Below are 22750 nucleotides of genomic sequence, written 5' to 3'. Positions count from 1 at the left end.
GGGAAAGACAAAGACAGCACATGGGGACCGCGAGGGAAAGACAGTACAGGGGGACCACGAGGGAAAGACAAAGACAGCACATGGGGACCGCGAGGGAAAGACAAAGACAGCACATGGGGACCGCGAGGGAAAGACAGTACAGGGGGACCACGAGGGAAAGACAAAGACAGCACACGGGGACCACGAGGGAAAGACAAAGACATCACAGGGGGACCACGATGGAAAGACAAAGACAGCACAGGGGGACCACGAGGGAAAGACAAAGACAGCACAGGGGGACCACGAGGGAAAGACAAAGACAGCACATGGGGACCACGAGGGAAAGACAAAGACAGCACATGGGGACCGCGAGGGAAAGACAGTACAGGGGGACCACGAGGGAAAGACAAAGACAGCACATGGGGACCGCGAGGGAAAGACAGCACATGGGGACCACGAGGGAAAGACAGCACATGGGGACCACGAGGGAAAGACAAATACAGTCCGATTGGTAAAACTCACCTCTGAAATCCTAAGACCCCAGGTTAAAATCTGTAATGCCCTTGCTTTATACATTAATATTGTTGCAGGGATGTCATATGGGTTAATGCGAGTAACGCGCAGTAGTTATTGGCCCGCTACCGGTTTCACCCTGTTTCAGGGGACTATAGGTTTGCTCCCTTTCCATCCATCTGTCTGTCTATCTCTGTCTGTCCGTACCAAATGGTTTTTCATGCTTTTCCCCATACCCTTTGACATATTCAACTGAAACTTTGTACATGGCATTATTATAAGTTACAGAACAAGTTCGATTTTCTGGGCATTTCGTCAATGTTTCAGAGTTATGCCCTTTTTGGACTTAGGAAATATCACATCGGAAGGGGACATGTATAACCACCTTTAGTGGACATGTATAGTAAAGCAATTCTCGCTCTTGTTTCATTGTTAAATGTGTAGCAGAGGAGTATGGTATGTGTGTGATACCTCGTCCGCAGGTTACGATATTACGTATAAGATGACGTGTCGAAGTATGTCTCGACATATTATAATTGGACCGTTGAATCCTCTATTATCTCTGTTAAATGTTCCTTCAATGCACCAGTGATACACGGTCTCGAGCAGCTGGCAAATAGCATCTCCAAAGGAAGTGGAAAAAGTCGTTAAGGCACATGAAAGGAGTTCGTTGATAGCTCGTTGTAGCGATGATCGGCAGAGGAAGATAAAGCCTTGCTGCAGTGGTGATCAAGTTTGGCAGACAAAGATAAAGTTGCAATGCAGCGGGGTTTTTTTTTGTTTTGTTTGTTTTTTGTATACTCGTCGAGGCTCATATAAAATCGGCAGACAAAGATAAAGTTGTGCTGCAGCGGTGATCCAGATCGGCAGATGAAGATAAAGTCACACTGCAGCGGGTTTAAAAAAAAAAAAAATTTTTTTGTATACTTACTTAAGGCTCGTATAAAATCGGCAGACAAATATAAAGTCGCACTGCAGCGGTGATCCAGATCGGCAGACAAAAATAAAGTCGTACTGCAGCGGGTTTTTTTGTTTGTTTTTGTATACTTAGTCGAGGCTCATATAAAATCGGCAGACAAAGATAAAGTTGTGCTGCCATGGTGATCAAAATTGGCAGACAAAGATAACGCCCCGCTGCAGTGGTTATCAAGATCGGCAGACAAAGATAAAGCCGTGCTGCAGTGGTGATCAAAATTGGCAGACAAAGATAAAGCCCCGCGGCAGTGGTTATCAAGATCGGCAGACAAAGATAAAGCCGTGCTGCAGTGGTGATCAAGATCAGCAGACAAAGATTAAGCCACGCTGCAGCGGTGATCAAGATCGGCAGACAAAGATAAATCAGTTATCAAGCGGTTATCGCTGATGCAGCGGTTATCAATATCGGCAAACAAAGATAAAGCCATGCTGCAGCGGTGATCAAGATCGGCAGACAAAGATAAAGCAGTTATCAAGCGGTTATTGCTGATGCTGCGGTTATCAATATCAGCAGACAAAGATTAAGCCACGCTGCAGCGGTGATCAAGATCGGCAGACAAAGATAAAGCAGTTATCAAGCGGTTATTGCTGATGCAGCGGTTATCCATATCGGCAGACAAAGATAAAGTTATGCTGCAGCAGTGATCAAAATTGGCAGACAAAGATAAATAAATAGCGCTTTAGATTGAGACAATAAAATGGCTTATGATCGACGGACATTCTCCTTGGTGCTGCTGGATGCTGACAGAGAAGACTACTGAGATGCACCTCACCAAACAAGATGCGATTCTTGCTCCTTCCTTGGTCAATGTGCAGAACGTGCAGTCACCTCCTGCCAGGACTGGAACCAAACTGCCTCCAGACACTTTGCCAAACTCTAACCTCTGGATTTGTCAATGGTCTTTGTTGTGTATTTCCCCATTTTGTCATGTTTGTCGAGTGGAAGGCCAAGGTGAACGGTTAAGCCAAATTGATTATTATGGGCGCGGGGGAATTATAACTGTATAATCTGTATCTGACTAAGCCTGTTGTTGGCTTAGTGGTAAGGGTACCGGCTTGGGATCCTAGGATCCTAAGTTTGAATCCCGGTCGATCGCTGAATTAACGCCAGGGGGGTTGACTCAGCCTGTCATCCTTCAAAGGTCGGCAAATTGCGTACCAGCTTGCTGGGATGAATGATCCCGGTGTGTACCCCGATTTAGAAGAGGTACACCGTATCCCTGTGCATTGTAAGAGGCGACTAAGGGTTGGTGTCAGGAAGGGCATCCGGCCATAAAAAAGAACATTGCCGCAAACAGGGAACCATGATTGTCATGGGGCCCGCAAGGCTAACTCCTGCTCGAGCGGGAAAAATAGCCTTTAAAAATGATCATTCATTCATTCAATCTGTATGATTGTTGTAGTACTGTGCATTGATCATGTTGTTGCTGTTATGTGTTTTTCTCTCCTACAATCTCCTCTCCACCATTTATTAAAGCTGATTACTTCAATTAACTTGTTGGCTGGTGCGGTTCATCATTTGGCTAATAATCCTAGCGTGGTTAAAGAGCAGGATCATGGGAAATTGGTACCGTTACCTCAAAGGAAGCTTTGTTAAACTACTGCCGGATCATCTAAGGCTAAGCCCCCACTTGGGCTTCCATCCTGTTTCGAAGAGCGATCCAGACAAGAGTCGGATTCTCGTTAGAGCTATCTGCACGCTGAAAACCAAAGTAAAGATCAATTCGGCTTTCTTGGGGGATGGACTCTTGTGATGATCCGTCGCTAAATTGGTGATCGTGCAAGTGGAAGATTTGACCTCGAGTCCACCACCGCTCGACCGTAATATTGGTTGATTGGGATTGGGACACTGGTCCAAATCCGGCGACAGTAACAATATTATGAACATTTCTTTGTTCAACTGTGCAATTGTAATCCAATCTTCAACTCTTACGCGTAACATATTTTGTCTCTTTTACAGAAACCTCTGCACTCCGACCACCACTCTATTTATGCAATAAACACTGTACAAGTGTATGGCCAAGATAAATACCTGCTGGTAAGTATGGAAATACCAATGACAGGTCATAGTCTTAAGTCTGGAATGAAACCCACTGGACAGCTCAAAGGCGAGTGTGCTAGATTTCATCAAAGCTGCCAACCTTTATTCCACACATGTAGAGGAAAAAGTGCTTACCTGGCTTGTGACCACTGACATGTTAGGCTAAGTGTGTGGGTATCAGCGAACGATTATGCAGCTTCACTATCTGCCAAGGTGGGCTATGTTTCCATGAATTGGCAAATTTGTGACTTTTTTTTTCTCCCCTCAAAAGTGGTTAGTGGTCAAGTTGTCAGGCACCATCCCCCACCTTCCATCTTCACCTCCATCTACCCTCTGATGCCATGACAATAGTACAATTAGATTTTTTTTTTAAATACATGTATAGTTGGACCCCGACTTTAGTGGGTGATACACTCCTAGAAAATGCTGCGAATGTCGAATTCGCGAATGTGGGGGCATTGTTTCAAAGGGGAAAGGGAGGATAGGTTCCCGGTGGTTCCAGATAAGGGAAAATAAAAAATCCCGTGAAAAACCATGGATAGACCCGTGAAAAACCACGAATACATGAAGCATAGGGCTGCAAATGTAGAAGCAGGTCAGAAAAACCGCGAATATGCCCACAAAAAGAATGTCGAATTGTGTGGTTGCGCATGTACAGTGGATTTATCCATGATACGTGGAAGATGCGTTTATAACTGTTGTGTGCACAGAGAGTGGGAAGTGGCTTATGTGTGGCTGGAAGTGCTTTTATGCGTGACACATGGAAGATGCTTGTAGAAGTGTCCTGTGCGCATCTAGTGGGAGATTTAATTTATTTTTTGTTTTTGCACCTGTGAATACGCAGGGCACAGGGCTGTGAATGTGGAAGCAGGTCACACTTTATCAACCACGAATACATGGGGTCCGTGAATGTTGGGACCACAAATGTGGGGGTCTGACTGTACGAGCAAGTTCCCTGTATCCGCACAGGATTCTAAACGCGGTAGGGATGGAGGCAGCTAAAATGCAAATGGTGTCTTCTGTATACAATAATATTGTATACACTCATCATGTGCGTGACATGTAGTACGGTGGTATATTGTGCACACAGGTCTTGTGGGTGACATATTACACATTTTGTGCACACACATACACACCATAAACATGCCCTCCATGAATACCCCGCACATCTGCACGGCATGGAAGGTGGGCTATTCTTTACAGGAAGAATTTAATAACCAGAACAACTTCTGGAAGAACAGGGGGAGAAAGGAAGGGAGCACGGCCGCAAGCAGAGAAACAACTGATACCAATAAATAAATAAATAAATAAATTACAGGCAGACACAGACAGGCAGACAGACAGGCAGACACAAATGGCGTATTTTAGTATGATAGCTTTGTGTTGCTGGTTGAAATATTGAAACTATTGTAACTTTTCAACCGATGATCCGACCTGAACATATGAGGTCTCTAAAGATTTGGGATGAGGAGTAGCAACTTTTTTATGTAGGTATATTGCTATGAGTAGCCTCTGTTTTGATGGTATCGGCCTAAATCCGAAAAAAGCATGTTATTTGAGAGATTTTTCGTCGTCGCATCTAATCGTTCTGTAATCAACCTCATCATAATGCAATCTTCAGCCCCTAAGGCATCGACGTCTTTGGAAGTTAGTATATCTAGCATTGTCATATTCTATAGTTCCCATATAACTTCCGCCCTTTCGGTATATTTTCAAACTTGATTGTTGCTGTTTGATCATCAGAATTGCACTTCCGGTTTGACGTGCCTTCATATTCGTCATCACTAACCCTATTATGTTACTGTCGTTACAGTTATGGTTCTTATTGATGTTCCTACCCAGGTTCTACTCTTCTGCACAATAATGAATCCGTTTATCTACTTGGTTAGTTCTCCCCGCCCCTCATGTACACGCTCGGGAGAATGAGGCCACGATAGTCATTTTCATTCTAATGATCTCTTGATTTATATGGCTGGGATGACAAACTGAACTAAAAAATATCTTATCTGTCCCCCATGAACATGGTTTCTGGACATAGAGAGGGCACCTACATGGACACCATCAGCCTCATGAGTCAATTCAAAGAAGTTGGTGCTGCCCACCCCCCCCACCCCACTTCCCTACCCAGACGTGTAACTTCCAGGCAAAGAGTCCATGTGGGAGAAGCATGCATCCTGGCACAATACATGTCATCAGCGCTTGACCATACGTTCTGGAACGGCCCTCGTGTCTGCATTATTTGAAGAAAGAATGCTCCAGGCAGCTAATAGATTTGTTCTTGTTACCGAGCCAACTCATCCACCTCGTTTTGTCATAACTTGTCCACAACTTTATGAAATGCTATAAGTCGTTTATGGCACCATCTCTCAATGGTGAATAATCACTTTAAAAATTGAAATAAATCTCGCATCCGGATCTTCACCAAAATCTAATCATTTCTTCCTTGTCAAACGCCAAAATCACTCCACCAAATGTCATCTGAATCCGTCCACAACTTTTTGAGATTTCCTGTTTCCAAACAGTTAAACGGACAGACAGGGGTGAAAACATAACCTCAGCCCACCTTCGGTGACGGATGTAGTGAATAGCACAATACGTTTTATAACGTAAAGGTTGGCACCAAGTAATGACATTAATATGTTTGATGCAAACGAAGAAGACTGTGCCTTTTCTTTATCTGTGCAACTTCCCTGCCTCAAATTCCATTTTTCATCACAGTTCTAATAAAGTTTATAGTCACAGTACTCCACTTCTTGTCTTCCGGTGAGCCTTCTCACCTTTTCTGATGTTGTGTATACCACGAGATAATTTTGAGAAACAACCTTCGGCTTTTAATGACATGGCAGAGATTGCATTTGTAGTGTACAGTATTGTTATTTTTTGATCACCTGACTTTTTTTTTTTTTTACCTGGTAAGGTACTCAGGAAGGTGCAAAGGCTGCGATGAAAACCCACCTCGGGAATTGTCTGAGGATCTCTGTTGCATATGCCTTGCATCAAACGGGTATTAAAACCAACTAATACTCCTCGTCTCCTGACAGCTACACGAGTCTGCGCAACCGAATCCTGCGGACGTGCCATGTGACGTTGCTTGCCTTCTGTACGACGTCAACGATGCACAATCTTTCCGACACTGTGCCAATGTCCACAAGGTACCTCTTCTCTCTCTATACTGTCATGTTATCTGATGTGCTTTCTACTCCAGGAGCTGTCACCATGGCTGTAAAGGTGTAACCTTTAAATACCTGAAATGGTAAAAATCATAGCTGGAGGATGGTTCAAATTTTACCTTTGTAAAAGGCAGAGTAATTAATGTTGGTATATAATTTTTAAGAGAATTCCACCCTATAGTGTTTGTGAATCCTACCCACAATGACATCTTTTAATTGATTACACTGATTCACGGATCATGAATGAGTTTGTACATAAATTTCATGCAGTACGTGGTGGATCCTTGCCTGGTCATACCAAAGACTTTTAAAATGGTACTTGCTGCTTCCTTGTTTGTTGCTCATCATATATAAAAAGGATAAACCATGGCCACCATCGCATAGGCTTGATGGCCGAATGACCTCCTGCATTGGAGTTCGTTGTAAGGGAACTCATATTGTTACTAGCAGGGACCCACGGAAACTCCACATAATGTAAAATGTGACCCTCGAGTCCTAAACCAACCGAGGTTAAGACTCCACCTCCTCCCTCCCCCACACCAAACCCCAAGTCCTCAAGCCTCCCCCTAATCCCAAGTCTTTAAACACCTCCCTATCCTGTCTTCAAATGTCCCCACTACCACAAGTCCTCAATCCCCCTCTCCCCTCCCCCCCCCCCCCCCCCCACCTCAAATCCTCAATCCCCCAACCACCTGCACATGTGCTGTGCTGATTTGCTCCTTGTCTACTGTAATGTCTTTGTACATCATATTTACAGATGAACAATGTTTATGTAAATGTGGCCTTCATTAAACTTCTCTACGTTGCTATTTTGTTGTCGTTCACTAACCCTTTTGTGTATTTACCTGCAGCAAATCCTAAGCTAGCTATACATTAGTTCTACACACAAACATTTGTTTTAAACATAAACACTAAAATTCAAGTACTGCCTTATGAAGGGTTATTTGTTTTATTCTGTACCTTTTGACTTTGGCTGGACAGTGTTGGTTTTTGAATTATAGAAACTTTTGTTTTTGTTGGGGGAATGGGTGAGGGAGGTTATGCTCTAATTTGCTACGTCTGTGTACCCCATTGATGCTACTACACACATTTTGCTGCTACACACATCATAGTTCTCCATTTTCTCCCTTTCTTCCTTCCATCCTGATGGCAGATCTTGAAACATGATGGTGTGCGTTGCCTTGTAGTAGCGTGCAAATCAGACCTGCCAGAGTTGAGACAGGATTACTGGAGCAGTCCCGCCAAATTCTGCCGTGACAACGGCCTACCTCCACCTGTGCCCTTCAGCTGTGTCTGTGTGGAGGCTCCGGCACAGGACGTGTTCGTTAAACTTGCTACTCTTGCTGCCCACCCGTACGTTTATACTTCCTTTTAACCTTGATGTTGTCATTTCTGTGCAAGGCCAACTAACCTGTTCCTGTTCATCCCGAATCATCTACTTTAACCACCGACTTCTGTAGAGTTGTCTCTGTATTCAAACAAACAGGCAATCACTATTTCCATCTTAAATTTGACATTCTTGCTGGAATCTGTTTTATTGCACACAGAAAAGTGAATGAATGAATGAATGAATGATCGTTTTAAGGCCATGTTTCCCCGCTAGAGCGGGGTTAGCCTTGCGGGCGCCATGACAATCATGGTTCCCTGTTTGAGGCAATGTTTTATGGCCGGATGCCCTTCCTGACGCCAACCCTTGGTCGTCTCTTACGATGCGAAGGGATACAGTGTACCTATTCTAAACCAGGGTACACACCGGGATCATTCATCCCAGCAAGCTGGTACTCAATTTGCCGACCTCGGAAGGATGACAGGCTGAGTCAACCCCCCCTGGTGTTAATTCAGCGATCGACCGGGATTCGGACCCAGGATCCTCGGATCCCAAGCCGGCACTCCAACCGCTAAGCCAACACCAGGCATACAGAAAAAAGTGAATCTTACAACGAATATTGCTTGATCTCTAAACAAACATCCATCACAACAAAGGCTATTGATACATTTCCACAAGTTTTAATCTGACCCAGTTCGGTAGTGTTGATTGATTATGTAGTGATGCAAACCTTCAGACATGCATGTGAAAGGCGAACAACGTATTGCATTTTAAATATCTATATTGTCGTGTCCCCGGGGTTATGACCCCAAGAGGACGAATGGCTGAGGCGTATACCCAAGTTGGGTGTAGTGACACGTGCGGGAAGGTTCGAAGTCTTACCTGATCAGAAATACACGCTGGGTTTAATCCGAACCCACAAACACAAAGACGGGACAGCAAAATCCACAATACAAGAAAAGTATGATTCTACAAATAATGATTTAATGAAAATAAATGCAAAGACAATAAAATGTATTGGGTTTTTAACGGTGTAAGCCCATAGGGCAAAGCCGTCTATTCCAGTGTTTGTCCATCTGTCTGCATGTATGTATGTATGTATGTATGTATGTATGTATGTATGTCCCCTCAAACGTTTAGCAATCAGAACTGAGGATCTGGTCACATGGCAGGGTGATGTGATTACTTCTGATGTCATTACGGCAGTATGGTGGCTGACTCTCCACACTCCGGCATTTTGATTCCTATTTCGTTCAGGCCGAACATATCGTCGAACCTGTCATATATCACAATCGCCATGCTCTACCTTTACGTTTTTCATTCAGTGTGAAACACAAACAAACTGATTGTTAAAATGACCATGAAATATCGAAAGTAATGGCGTTACTTCATTTGCAACAAAACAGTACATATAGGCCTTAGGCTTTATGCCTGCACTTCGGACCGCTTCGGACAAATTAAGCCCAGGTTTCTTAATGCAGTCGTGTATCGTTTCAGTCGTATCGTTTTCGTAATATTAATAACAATAATAATATAGTAAATATGACCATAATGCTTTCATCCCAATGTCATGAATACAAAATTAATGGATTGAAGCGGTGTATGGTTCATGAATCAATGATAAGTGGTGTACGGTACAAACAACCGCGGAATAAGGAAATCGCCTCGGTTTTTTGATAGCATGTTATTAACCCAACCCTTGTGAGGTATATAGATTACAGTAGATCCTCCCTCTGTTGTGTAAGTTAAAACTTACCTCACAGATGTCAGGATTCCTCCAAATTTCTTAGTTTAATGTTATGAGCAGCATTAGCGACTGTTTAAAAAGCTAATCATGTGTGTTTGTGGTTTCTAATATTTTACAAGCCCGGCTGTGCCACTGTTGGACTATCAGTCTTGTTTTCTTTTGAGCACCTCGTTAATCATCTTCAAAAAGGATGTTATAACACACCCAAACACCCAGTTTTCATCCCTGCAATCTGTTGTCAAAGCATGCAAAGCATGTTTGCATGCAAAGTTTGGGGCCGCTAGGTTTCATGGTTTTGGAGTTGTGGAGGAGACAGACAGACGGACGGACGGACGCTGCCTTTATTATTGTAGATTATCATCAGGAATATTTTTGTTATTCCTTCCGTATTACATTGATTGATGGCTTGTGGCGGAGCTTGTACGCAAATCACTTGCAGGTCAAAGACATTAGTAGACATCAACGTACTTTTACAATGTGAATTACAAGAACATTATAGAATATAGACAACTAACAAGGTATCCGTGCTACGCACGGGTGGGAGGCCGAATACAAACGGACAATGTGGAAACAGCGAATGCTAGACCATGAATCTATTAAATTCCACATTCCTGTGATACATTCAGTTGAATGTCAGGCATGGACAGTTGGTTCGTGAAGGACTTGGGCAAAAAACTTACCATACTGCAGCTGAATGTTTCTACACCCAGTCAATGGCAAAACTGCAAATGGTGAATCCGTGAACGTCACTGGTGGAAACCAAACATCATTAACTTTAAACTCGATCTCTATTTTCATTCCAAACAGCATAATTCCATTCACAAATTAATTCAACAGCATAATTCCATTCACAACAATTCACAAACGCATTCATATAACAAAATACAATGTTACAAACACTCATGAGGTAAATGAATATAGATGCCATTCTAACATGATAACCAATACAGACGAATCTTCCGGCGAGAAAAGGCGGATATGAAACACTTCATATGGATTTAAAAAATCGAAATTGTATTGAGAAATTTATGAAACCTCCCACCCACCTTAGGATGCATAAACGTAGCGTCGTTCGGGTGGAAACTCAAAATCACAATTGTGTTGAGATATCAAACCAGCGAATGTTTCTGCCGAACCCGTGATTGTGTTTACTTCAGGATCGGGAGCAGTTTTGTGTGGATCAAAACTCAAGATCATAATTGTATTGTCATGTGACTACCCTCTGGTGAACACCGCAGGGTGACACGGATGACCAAACGAGCTTAATACTCCGAAGCGTTCAATCCAATGATGACGGTATTATTTACACGCGAGGGAAAGGGGGATGACGAACTTACCTGGACGGCCTCCACCCGACGTCTTCACACCTGGATAAATTAACTCGAACAACACGGAATTAAAATGTACAAAAATACCGGATTTATTAAAGAAAATGCCGGAAACAAAGAAAACACAATAAATCTATATTCCTAATTGGAGCGCTCCCACACAGACCCAGATACAGACAAAGGATAAAATAACTGGAAAATAAATAGGTGTGATTTGTGGCACTTATCTCCAATCGGCTGGTGTATCTCGTCAGGAATCTTCAAAAATCGTCTGGGGCCTTGGCGGGAAAATGCGTTCGTTGGCGCGCACTAGGCTTTGCTGCGTGTCCGTGGGCGCAAACTAGGCCTCACGCACCCACGTTCGCCCAGCCGCGCTCGTCTTCGTCGTCTGTGCGCAGGAAACCGCAGTTCTTGGTCCGCAGCTCTTCCTCCTCACGACCACTAGCAAGATGTCGGAACACAACCGTTTGTGATGAAGCTTCCTTGCGCAAGAGCAATAAAATGCTACTGTTCGCTGTTGGGATCCAGAACGAGAAGGCAAACTGTCGGCACTCGACCGTTCACCACCAGTTACAAAACCAAAAGGGAAAATGTCAGCCGTTTCACCTATTTTGTACTTGAGGCTCTGACATCATCCCACGATGTCTCTGTCTCCGCTCCTATCAATGAGTCTCATCTTACCAGTCCTTGTGTCAATCAAATCCCGGACCAATTGCTGCTCTTTGAGGCGTGGCCTCATGAACCTGCCTGTGCTTGTGGGCTCACCAAGTCGGTGTTATCAGGGATAGTGCTTGATGTCTGGTTTCCGGTTGGTTTTTAATTAGTATATTTAATGGCCGATTTCTTACTAGGTGTCTGAAGTGCGGTGTCATAAGGAACACAGGAAAAGATTACAGAGGCAATTACATACAGGGGATTAATTACCCATAATCCCTCGCTAATTAACAAACCCCACCCCTCTCATGGGGGCGAAGATATACTTGCACGACATCCGGTCTACACAAATTTCATACATGTGATGCATCAACGTTTCTTCTTCTTCACGACAGTCTGAGCACACTAATCTATACAATTCTACTTGGACTAAGGTATTGCCTACCCCATACAAACGTAACAGTATTGAGGAATTTAGAAACCTCCCACCTGTCCGGACTCTTGTTGGGACCCCAAAACATTCCACAGAAGGTCTGGCAGGGGTAGTCCCAAAACTGAGGGAGTACTTGGGGGACAGACAGACACTCCTGTTTTATAATATACCAAATAATATTAGCCAAAAATGGCCAAATATTAGCCAAAATTGGTGGCCAAAAATATTAGCACCGTTGCACTTTTTTCAAATAACTCAAATAATAACTAAGTTTCTCTAAAAATAAGTTGAAATTGACAAAAGTATTTGGTCTCCACAATTCTTTATTTACAGAACCATTGTTTTTGATTCAGAACTTAATATATCCTTTTAAATCAGGAAAACAAAAATGGCATTGACAAAATTATTGACACCCTAGACTTAATATTTGGCAGCACAGTCTTTGGACAAAATAACTGCAGTCAAGCGTTTCCTATAGCCATGAATGAGCTTCCTACACCTCTCTACTGGCAGTTTGGCCCACTCTTCTTGTGCAAACTGCTCCAGTTCTCCCAGATTTGAAGGGTGCCTTCTCCCAACTGCTGTTTACAGATCTCCCCACAGGTATTCAATGGGATTTAGATCTGGAGTCATTGCTGGCCACTTCGGAACAGTCCAGCGTTTTGTCTTGAACCATTCCTGGGTGCTTTTTGAAGTGTGTTTGGGGTCATTGTCCTGCTGCAAGACCCATGACCTTCGACGGAGACCCAGCTTTTTGACACTGGGTTGAACATTGCGCTCCAAAATGCCTCCATGTTGAACCATAGGGAAGGTGTTCTTTTCTTTGAAGGCTTCATTTTGTTTTCTGTAAACATAGAGATGATGTGCTTTACCAAAAAGCTTTAATTCAGTCTTATCTGTCTGCAGGACGTTCTCCCATAAGGATTTTGGCTTGTTCAGGTATGTTTTGGCAAACTCCAGTTGGGCTTTCTTATGCCTCTCTCTCAGCAGTGGGATCCTCCTGGGTCTCCTACCATAGAACCCCCTTACATTGTTGGTGACAGATGGTGCGAGTTGAAACTGTCGTACCTTGTTTCTGAAGGTCAGTTTCAATCTGTTTGGCAGTTGATTGAGGTGTTTTCTCCACCATTCGAACAATCCTTCGCTGCAATCTTCGATCACGTTTTCTCTTACGGCCACATCCAGGTAGGTTTGCTGCAGTTAAGGCCTTAAACTTCCTGATAACATTGTGTGCAGTGGACACAGGAACATCAAAGTCTCTGGAGATGGTCCTGTAGCCTTGAGATTGTCCATGCTTTATTACAATCTTGTGTCTGATCTCCTCAGACAATTCTCTGGTTTTTTTTCTTTCTTTTCTCCATGCTCATTGTGGAGCAGACAGTGACACAAAACAGCAGAATGACTCCTTTTCTCTGTTCCACCTGGTTGAATGAGTGATTTTTATATTGCTGGCCCCTGCAACTCACCACAGGTGAGTTCAATTCCAAAGTAAAGGAGAATTACCTGCTTGAATTCTAATTATTTCTAACAACTTCTAAAAGGTGCCAATAATATTGTCTGGGTCATTTTAGGATTTCTGTGTGGAAAAAGCTAAGATTTAGTAATTTTTTTCAGATTTTTTGTTTTGTTCCACTGCAAACCAAAGAAATACAGATGTGGATACCAAAAGATTTTTTGATTTCAACAATTTTCTGGAAGAAATGGTGCATTATTTTGAAAAAAGTGCAAGGGTGCCATTATTTTTGGCCATGACTGTCAATGAAGAAATGCATATATGAGATTTCAACTTTGGTTTCGGGCATCAAATTCAGATGAGAACATGAAACAGGTCAACCAAATTGTTATTTATCACTTTATTATTGGTACTGTTGATGCTTAAAATTTATATTTTTAATTTTGTCTGTATGTTCATCATAATCTTATGTCAGCTAAGAGAGGTTGACACCCTGCCAGGACCAAAAACAACACCTGGCAAAGGGCGGATGAGCTCGCATGGAGAGCCAACGGCCATCCAGTAAGGAGATGGTGTCTCCTAAAATACACCCATCCGATTTGCACCGGTTCAGGTCATACCAAATACTTTATAAATGGTACGTGCTGCTTCCTGGCTTGAAAAGGATAGAGCATGGACAAATCCCCATCGTTCAGCATCCACGGGGAGGAGGAAATTCCTCCTGAGAAAAGCGGAGCCATTGTTTGACGTGGCTGCGACCCATAGTACCCCCTGTCTCATCTGTCTGTCTGTCTATGAGCAGGATATCTCAAAAAGTTATGGACGGATTCAGACGAAATTTGTTGGAGAGGTTGGGTGTGCGACTAGGACGAATTGATTCCTTTTAGGTGAATATCCGGATCCAGGTACCAGAATTTTAAAAGTGATTCTTCACCATTGAGATATAGGGCAAAATTTTTTTATAGCATGCTGTTTCAAAAGTTGCGGACAGATTATAACAAAATTGGTGGATGGGTTGGATAGATGGCAAGAATGAGCCAATTAGATTTTGGTTCAGGTCCGCATACAAATCCAGCTTATCAGTGGGATAGAAAATGTAAACTGTTCAGCCTGGCAGAGATATGCACTCTGCTGACTGCCATTTTAGTTAGCTCTGCCACTGAAGATGGATGGAGGTTATGTTTTCACCCCTGTATGTCTGTTTGTGAGCAGGATATCTCAACGTTGTGGACGGATTCAGACAAAATTTGGTGGAGAGGTTGGGTATGTGACACGGACAAATTGATTAGATATTGGTGAAGATCTGGATCGGAAAGTGATAATTTTTAAGTGATTCTTCACCATTGAGTGCTAGGGCTAAAAACGATATGTAGCACGATATGTCAAAGTTATGGAGAGATTGGGACGAAACTTGGTGGACCGGTCGTGTGCTTGATAAGGAAGAATCGATTATATTTGATGAATATCTGAATCTGGATCCAGATACGAGAGTTTTTTTTAATTTAATTCCCAAGTCATTCTTCACCATTGAGTGACATGGCCAAAAACGATAAATAACCTGACATTTCATAAAGTTATGGACGATTTATGATCAACTTGGTGGATGAGTTGGGTTGGTGACGAGAATAAGCTGATTCGAATTTGGTTCAGGTCCGAATCCAGATCCGGCCTATCAGTAGGATACAAAACATAAGCTGTTCATCTTGGCGGAGGTTTGCCCTCTACAGAGTGCCGTTCTAGTTTTTTTTTGTTTTTTTTATATGTTCAATATTGTTACGGATCGCGGTTTAGATGTTATGATGGGCCGAGCGGATGGTCCACCGCGACCTAACAGTTCCCCCGATTCTTCCCCAACTCACCCGATTCGCCCAGACGTTGGCCAAATCGCGCTACGCTAAATCAATGATTGGAAAGGACACAACGACTGGGATAAATGAAACGACGCAAGGGGTACAGTTCTCAAGACCTCCGGAGGAGGATATAATTAGTGGTGGAGAAAAGGGGTAGATTACAAGGTAGAGTGAGGTAAGAGACACAGAAGAGATAGGCACTTAGATACAATCTTATCTATCCCAGACAGACCACAGACAAACGGAACAAGGCTGACTTACACAGGGATTGATGGCAGGGAAGGACAGGTCGGTTGATAGCACAAGGTGCACCTTGGCTCGGGGACGGGATCAAGCACGGTCCAAAAGATGCAGGGAGGCCTCACAGCGCTCGGAGGTGGCGTCTTTCTTTCTCCAAGCTCAGCGCGCATCTGACGTCACCTCCCTCTTCCTGCGCATGCTCAGCGGGGAGTCACACGCCCTCGGCTGGTTGGCTCCGCCCCAGATGGGACCGGTCCGCCGCTTCTATTGGGTGCGGGGGTTACCGGGCTCCGCCCTTGACGAGGAGCTGACAGCGAGCCCCTACTTGGTAACCCCGTCGAGCACATGTTCGATGGCGGCTCGTTGGAAAGGCCTGGTGCCCTCCCAACACCCCCTACCAACCAAGCCGGAGTGAGGACGCGCACTCCCCGTGCCCGCCGCTGCTGTTGTTGTTGTTGTTGTTGCTGAACCGTGAGGAAGAGCTGCGGGGAGGTATTGGGAGGTCCTAAACTTCCTAACGGTGCCATACAATCACATTCTGGTGCAACGAAGAGTCAGAATTAATGGAAACGAGTCCTTAACTGACATAGACTAAGAATAACTAGCAAGATGTCCTATAGTTGTCTTACATGAGATGCGGTGAACCTGGGTGCGACATTTAATGGGGGAAATAGGGGGAGGTCGGGTCTACAGAGTGTTGTTTACAGAAAATGGGACTAGGGAATGGGGGATTGGGGATAGTTGGGAAGTATTGAGGAAATAGGGGAATATTTACAAGCGGATATGGATGGATGCAAATCCCATATCCGCAACAATATACTTGTATTTCTTTGTCTTAACAATGAAATATAGAATTAGTAATATTTTTATGCCTCTGTGCGTCTGCCCGTCCGTAATAGGTTTTCATTACTGCGATAACTTAAGAACGGCTGAAGGGATCATAGTCCAACTTGGTGCAAGTATGTATAATGATGCAAAAATGAACTTATTAGATTTAGGCATCAAGAGGTCAGAGGTCAGAGCTCCCATTTGGTAAAAATTCTGTTACTGCGCTAACCTGTGAACCAATGATGATTTTGACCAAACTTGGTATATGTATATATTATGATGCAAAGATGAACTGATTATATTTCGGTGTAGAAGGTCAGAGGTCATGTCGGGTAAAAATGTGATAGTTGAAAACAGCTGAAGGGATTGAAATCAAACTTGGTACAAGTATATGTAATGATGGAATTATGTGGGTGGAGGCATATCGGTCGACATCGCGACGTCGAAGAGTGCCGTTCTAGTCCAGTATGGAATGATGGCAGAAGGCTCTTTAAGCATAACCTTGAGTTGACACTTTGTTCCTCCTTGCTTTATTTTTGCCTTGTAGACATTTGGGGCAAGAGAAGCTTGATGGATACTCTCTGTGGCTGCGATTGGGGATCGGTGTTGGGGTGACGGCTGTGCTGAGCTTTCTACTCTATCGTTCACTCAAACGACCATAGCCGTGTCATCGCTGCGATTTTGGTGATACAAGGTGCTCTGTTGCGGGGCATTCATTCACCTCTGATGTCAATTCGATTCTCATGTGACTCCATCAAATCCACAGTAGATTTCCTAATGAACACAGGTTGTTTTACTTGCTGGATTGTGGTTTACCATGCAGCAGTGAAGGCCACTTAAAGTCCCGAGGAACACTTGAGAAGCCTTAGTTGAAATAGCATTTGTTAAGTGCTGTGATGAAAATGAACTGCAGTTTAATAGGCACCTCTTGTTTCTGTATCAATAATAAACACCTTTAGAGGCCATTTTTCCCCGCAAAGCGGGGCTTGGCCTTTTTTGGGGACCGTGGCTTGTTGTTGTTTTTGGGTCCCCTTTTTGAAGCAATGTTTTACGGCCGGATGCCCTTCCTGCCGTCAACCCTTTTTGTCGCCTTTTACAACAAGCAGTACGATTCTGTATCAATAATGAACTGCGCTATTGTGCTGTGCAGCACTACTTTGTTGTCGCACTATAAAAATACTTCAGATGGTACAAGCAAGATTTCTGTGCACTCAATGCTAAAGTAATTGAGCAAAACTCTCACCTTCTGTTCCTGAGCAATGTTTTGCATTCCCAAGTGCACCTCTGTGTCATTGGCATCATGATTATTTGGACTTGTTTGTATACTGAAGGCAACGACCATCGAGATGTAACATGACCCAGTGTTGTTAGATTTTGGAGAATATTACTCGACATCGGCTGAACTCATCGGCTAACTTCCTCGTGACATTTGGGGAATAATTGTCTTTGTTTATGACCAACTCCCTCATTAGGATCCATCCAGCTTAAAACAGAAAAACATCTTTTAGGATACTTGAAAAATTTCTGAAGATGGGAAAGTTTACTCAGCCATCATTGAAGTGACGGATCACCCACCAGTACCAATAAACATACTGGCAACGGTACCCGCCCTATGGGCGGGGCTTCAATTGGGAAGCCCAAATGAAAAGGCAAAATATCAGAAATTTAAGCCTTTTTTATTTTAAATGATTCATATAAACATCCGTTGAATCATATCACACACAAGTCATCAAAATCTAAACAGTACATGGCGCCCATTCGGAAAAAAGATTGAATTCTGCAAAATGGAAGTGGCCACCACACGTCTTTCTCAGTCGCACGTTTATGTGTGAAGAATGCGCACCGAATCTGTAACACGGAAGTGGCCGCTACACCTGTTTCTCAGTCGCTTTGCACACGCTGCCATGTTCGGAAGAGTTCGTCAGAAGTCGATATATCAGAAGAGTTCGTCAGGAGTCGATCTACTCTCTCCTGGTACGTAGAATAAACAGTATTTGTAGAATTTCAACAAAAGCCACATCACTGTTCATATCGGTAAATCTTATTTCATCGTGTTTGGTAAAATTGGAAAACTTGGGAAAATTGGAAAAACGATATAGCCTATTTTACTCCCAGGGTTCCCAGGAATACCCACCCAAAATATCATTGCAATCGGTTGAGCCGTTTTTGCGGTACCTTCAAACAGACGGACGGACATTTGGTGAATTATAGTAAGATACATAATGCCGTCCATACATGAATAAATCTTCCTCGTTTTACGACTTGGGTGCCTGGGTTGGCTGTTTGTGTTTTCTGAGCCATTGGTATTACCTGTGTGATTCACTGGAAGGACAGTATGTACTGTATTGGCTCCACGAATATACAATTTTTGCCGAAGGTGGACGGGTCAGAGGGTGGGGTGGAAAGATGGTCTCCATCATGTGAGGTTATGGGGTGGACATTTTTTTTTTTTTGACAACTTTTCTCTTTTGATGAGCTTTGTTTCCCCAACATGTGATATCCATGACTGTAAATAATTGCAGCTTGATTTTGGTGATGAGTCATGTGATGTGCTTGAGAGTCTACCATGTAAAGTACAGCAATACAAGAGGAGCGGTTTCTCTTCAAATGCAATCTTACAGCAATTTTCAGGAAGTCTTGTAAACAAGAATGATCAATTTGTCTTGCCTTCATATTTCAGGTTGGTAAATATTCCACATTTGTGTTTATTATTATCCCCAACCTCCAATTTGAATATGATTTTCATGCTTTGACACTAAAATACGAGCCTGAGTGATACTTTGTCATTGAGCCAGTGAAAAAGCTAAACTGATATCAATGTGATCATTGATGTCACTGTATATTTTATTTCCCTCCAGTTTTATTGGCATTGCCATCTTGTTGGTGACTATTTGTTTGTCTACCATTGTTTTTGATTCCACTAAAGGTTTGACGATGAATGAAGGAATCGACATTGTCGTTTGGCATTTTTTTTTCTTAATCCTTCGTGTTCCTTATAATTCTTAGCCTTTACTGTATGTCAATTTCAGTTGTTTTTTTCCACAAGTTATATTGCTATGGAGACTGGTCCGCAGACACTGGCCCACAGATAAAAGGTAACCAAGTTATATTGGTTACCTTTTGTCTGCGGGCCAGTGGCAGCACTGCCTGAACCCACATCCCAATATATGCTTTAAAAATATCGTACTTTAATGTCGTGGGGATGCTCGGGTGAACAACCATTAAGTATTGCTTGTGCCAGATATTAGCTGAATGGATTTATTTCAGCCGTTATAGACCAATCAAATGAGTGGAAAAAGACAACCCTGAGGTCAATCTCGGAAAGTATTACTTTCACACCGTCATCCACGCGATCCCATTAAAGCCGGGAAGCAATGGGCAGGCCTTGTTCAGCCCAACGCGGCCTCACCCTGCGATTCGCATCTGCTACCTACTACATGCAGTCATCGCCCACCAGCTTCCTCCCACGTCCACACTGGTCCCGTCTCCAAAGACGACCCTCGAGAGTGGCTGGCTCATCCAGCAGAGCGCTCTCCACGCACTCCACAGGCAGTACCCATCCGACCGCTCGCCCATGCACTCCCTCTCCCGCTTCTTCCTCTTGAATTATCATTTTGAGTCTCCACCTGTACGAAACTACTTTCTCTCCATAAGTGAATTAATCCACGGGTTCTGGATTCGCAGTTTCGCCATTTACTGCATGTGGAAACATTCGCTTGTTTGGTAATATCTCAATACAATTGTGAGTTTGAATTTCCACCCGAACAATGCCGCTTTTTCTCTATTCACATGTGGATGTGAGGTTTCATAAATTTCTCAATACAATCATGATTTTGAGTTTACACTCATAGGATGCTGCTCTTTTTTTCTCTCTCTCTCTTTCTCTTTCTCTTTCTCTTTCTCTTTCTCTTTCTCTTTCTCTTTTTCTCTTTCTCTTTTTCTCTCTTTCGATATCTGCGATCTGCGAGAACTGCGATCTTCTCCTCTCCTCCCCTCCCTCTCCTTTTCCATCCTTCCTACACCTTTGTCTTTGAGAGAGAGAGGATTGAGAGCGTACCCATTTTGGGTGCGGCCTACCGGCTTCGACGATGCTTTGTAAGCCTTTTTGTGCTGATAATGCGCGTTTGTTATTTATTTTCGTGCGATTTATTTCGGTTTGGTACCTTCTTGTCCGCTTCGGACAAGTGGGGGGTGCTAATTCGCTGGGATGGCGAATACACGCTCTCGGTTATAGGCGTTTAACAATTTAACAAGGAAGCATGCATTTGTGTGTGTTCCACCCGAAGGAACTTACACCGAGGACATTGTGTTGTCGGTGGGGAAAATAATCGGTTGTGAAAATGTACGAGCAGCGTCGAGAATGAATCAAAAAGTTGTTCTGTTTGTGTCCGATAAAAAATTCGTTCACGATGTTGGTGCAGGATTAACCACAGAGACAGGTCTCTTTGTCTTGGCGTCGCCTATGGACACTCCGTCGATGAGGGTCGTCATATCTAATGTACCTCCATTTATAACTTGCGATCAGCTGATGTCCGTTTTGTCCCGATACGGAACAGTGGTGTCGAAAATCACAATGATTCCGCTCCGGTCTCGCGATGAACGTGTTCAACACGTGATGAGCTTTAGACGGCAGGTGTATATGGTGCTTACGGATCGAGGCGATGACACGGGGTTAAACATCACGTTCAAGGTAAAGGTGAACAACCATGAGTACCAGATGTATGCATCATCCGGCTCATTACCATGTTTTCATTGCGGAGCTTTTGGCCACGTGAAAAGGTTTTCTCCGAAGGTATCATGTGTAAGGTGCGGTGAAGCAGGTCATACTGGTCATAGTGACGCTGATTGTAAAAGAGATAACACCCCGGTCTCTAACGTACGGAATAAGGTATATCGAAATACCCGAACGGTTCCTACCACCGCTTCCTCACACACGAGGAGTAGGGATAATACTCCTGTTCGTGTTGGTGAAAACGACAACACCGCTGATTCGGTAAATAATGAAATAATCCCAGATAACCCACCTGTTGTGGCAGATGCTACGTGCAGTGAGGAGATGGAAGAAGATCCCATTGTGATGACAAAAAAAAATCGAAGAGCAGCTGGTGCTTGTAACTCCAACATTACTTTGAAAAAGGTAGTGTTGGATAAAGAGAGTGTGGGTGAAGACGCCCCGAAACGGCTTTCTCAGGTGTCCACAAGCTGTATTGACACCAGGGAGAAGGAACCTGAATTAATTAATTCTGAAACATTATCAGGCAGCACCAAAAATTTGGGAGAAAAAGTAGATGGTGAGACTAAAGATGATGGTGAGCTCATCAGTGAGCCGCCACCTTCACTACCTGCTGAGACCAAGCGGAATGGGAATGTTTCAGCCCCAAGCTGCTCTTTTTCAATGTAAGATCTAAATCATGACACTGGTTCGTCAACTGAGCCAGTGAACATCTCCCCAGAGGAGGGTGAAGCTGAGATTTCAGCTCCTGCTGAATGTCCCAGGTACCAGAGTGAAGATGACTCTACAATAGAACGTTCCAGCAAATCTTCGGACTTGGCTGGAATCAAAATGGGGACGGCGCAGACTGATATATGTGACCCGGGCGGAGATGTTTCTGATTTGTCAGATTTAGATGATGAAGTTGAGATGACTGAGTTGTCTCAATCTTCATCGTATCAGTCATCCATAGCCCCTCAACTTATTATTTATTTTCTAAATGACACCTACTGACAGCGAAATGTGATTGTAAAAGATCATTTTCCTGATTTAATTTCATTCGTTCAGGCTGCATAGGACATAATTAGGAACCCGGATGAATTTCATTTAACAAGGTCGCTGTTTCATCGGCTGAGAAAGGCTGTTACAAAAGTAGGGAGCGAGATTTCCCAACAACCGCTCACGCCTTTTGATAATCCATGAAAAAAATCACCTTTGGAACCTTAAATATGAATGGCGGAGGTGCAAGCCAAAACCGCCAGGTTCAGGTGAAAAGTTTATTTGAGCGCAAGAAAATTCATGTACTCTTACTCCAGGAAACCCATATAATTCAAAATGTGGAGTACGACTGGTGTCGCCTCTTTAAGGGACAGTGTTTTTTTAGTAACTTGTCTTCTTCTTCTGCTGGTGTGTCCTTTTTACTCAGAACAGGACTAGTACCTGAGTCATGCCTCTTCCAGGATGTGATTAAAGGCCGGTTTATTTCATTGGAACTGGTCAT

At 43.5% G+C, this 22750-nt stretch overlaps 1 protein-coding gene across 7 annotated transcripts in view; it reads left to right on the top strand.

The window, feature by feature from the left end:
• LOC137433884 (mitochondrial Rho GTPase 1-A) overlaps positions 1-18799 on the top strand; it is an 80273-nt gene extending 61474 nt beyond the window's left edge. For 2 of the 7 annotated variants that reach the window (XM_068126327.2, XM_078785973.1), the window contains exons 16-22: positions 3428-3505; positions 6550-6660; positions 7832-8031; positions 13074-13106; positions 13211-13352; positions 13545-13638; positions 17086-18799. In XM_068126327.2, the coding sequence (XP_067982428.2) occupies positions 3428-3505; positions 6550-6660; positions 7832-8031; positions 13074-13106; positions 13211-13352; positions 13545-13604 (624 nt within the window). In that variant the 3' untranslated portion in view covers positions 13605-13638; positions 17086-18799. The other 5 variants (XM_068126330.2, XM_078785974.1, XR_013624794.1 and 2 more) reach the window with 4 other exon arrangements.
• Positions 18800-22750: the final 3951 nt, after the last annotated feature.

The sequence above is a fragment of the Myxine glutinosa genome, chromosome 10 (assembly GCF_964187855.1).
Source record: "Myxine glutinosa chromosome 10, kmMyxGlut1.1, whole genome shotgun sequence".
In the NCBI taxonomy this organism is placed as follows: Eukaryota; Metazoa; Chordata; class Myxini; order Myxiniformes; family Myxinidae; genus Myxine; species Myxine glutinosa.
Note: the sequence above shows the minus strand (reverse complement) of the source record. Positions and strands in the feature narration are given on the sequence as shown.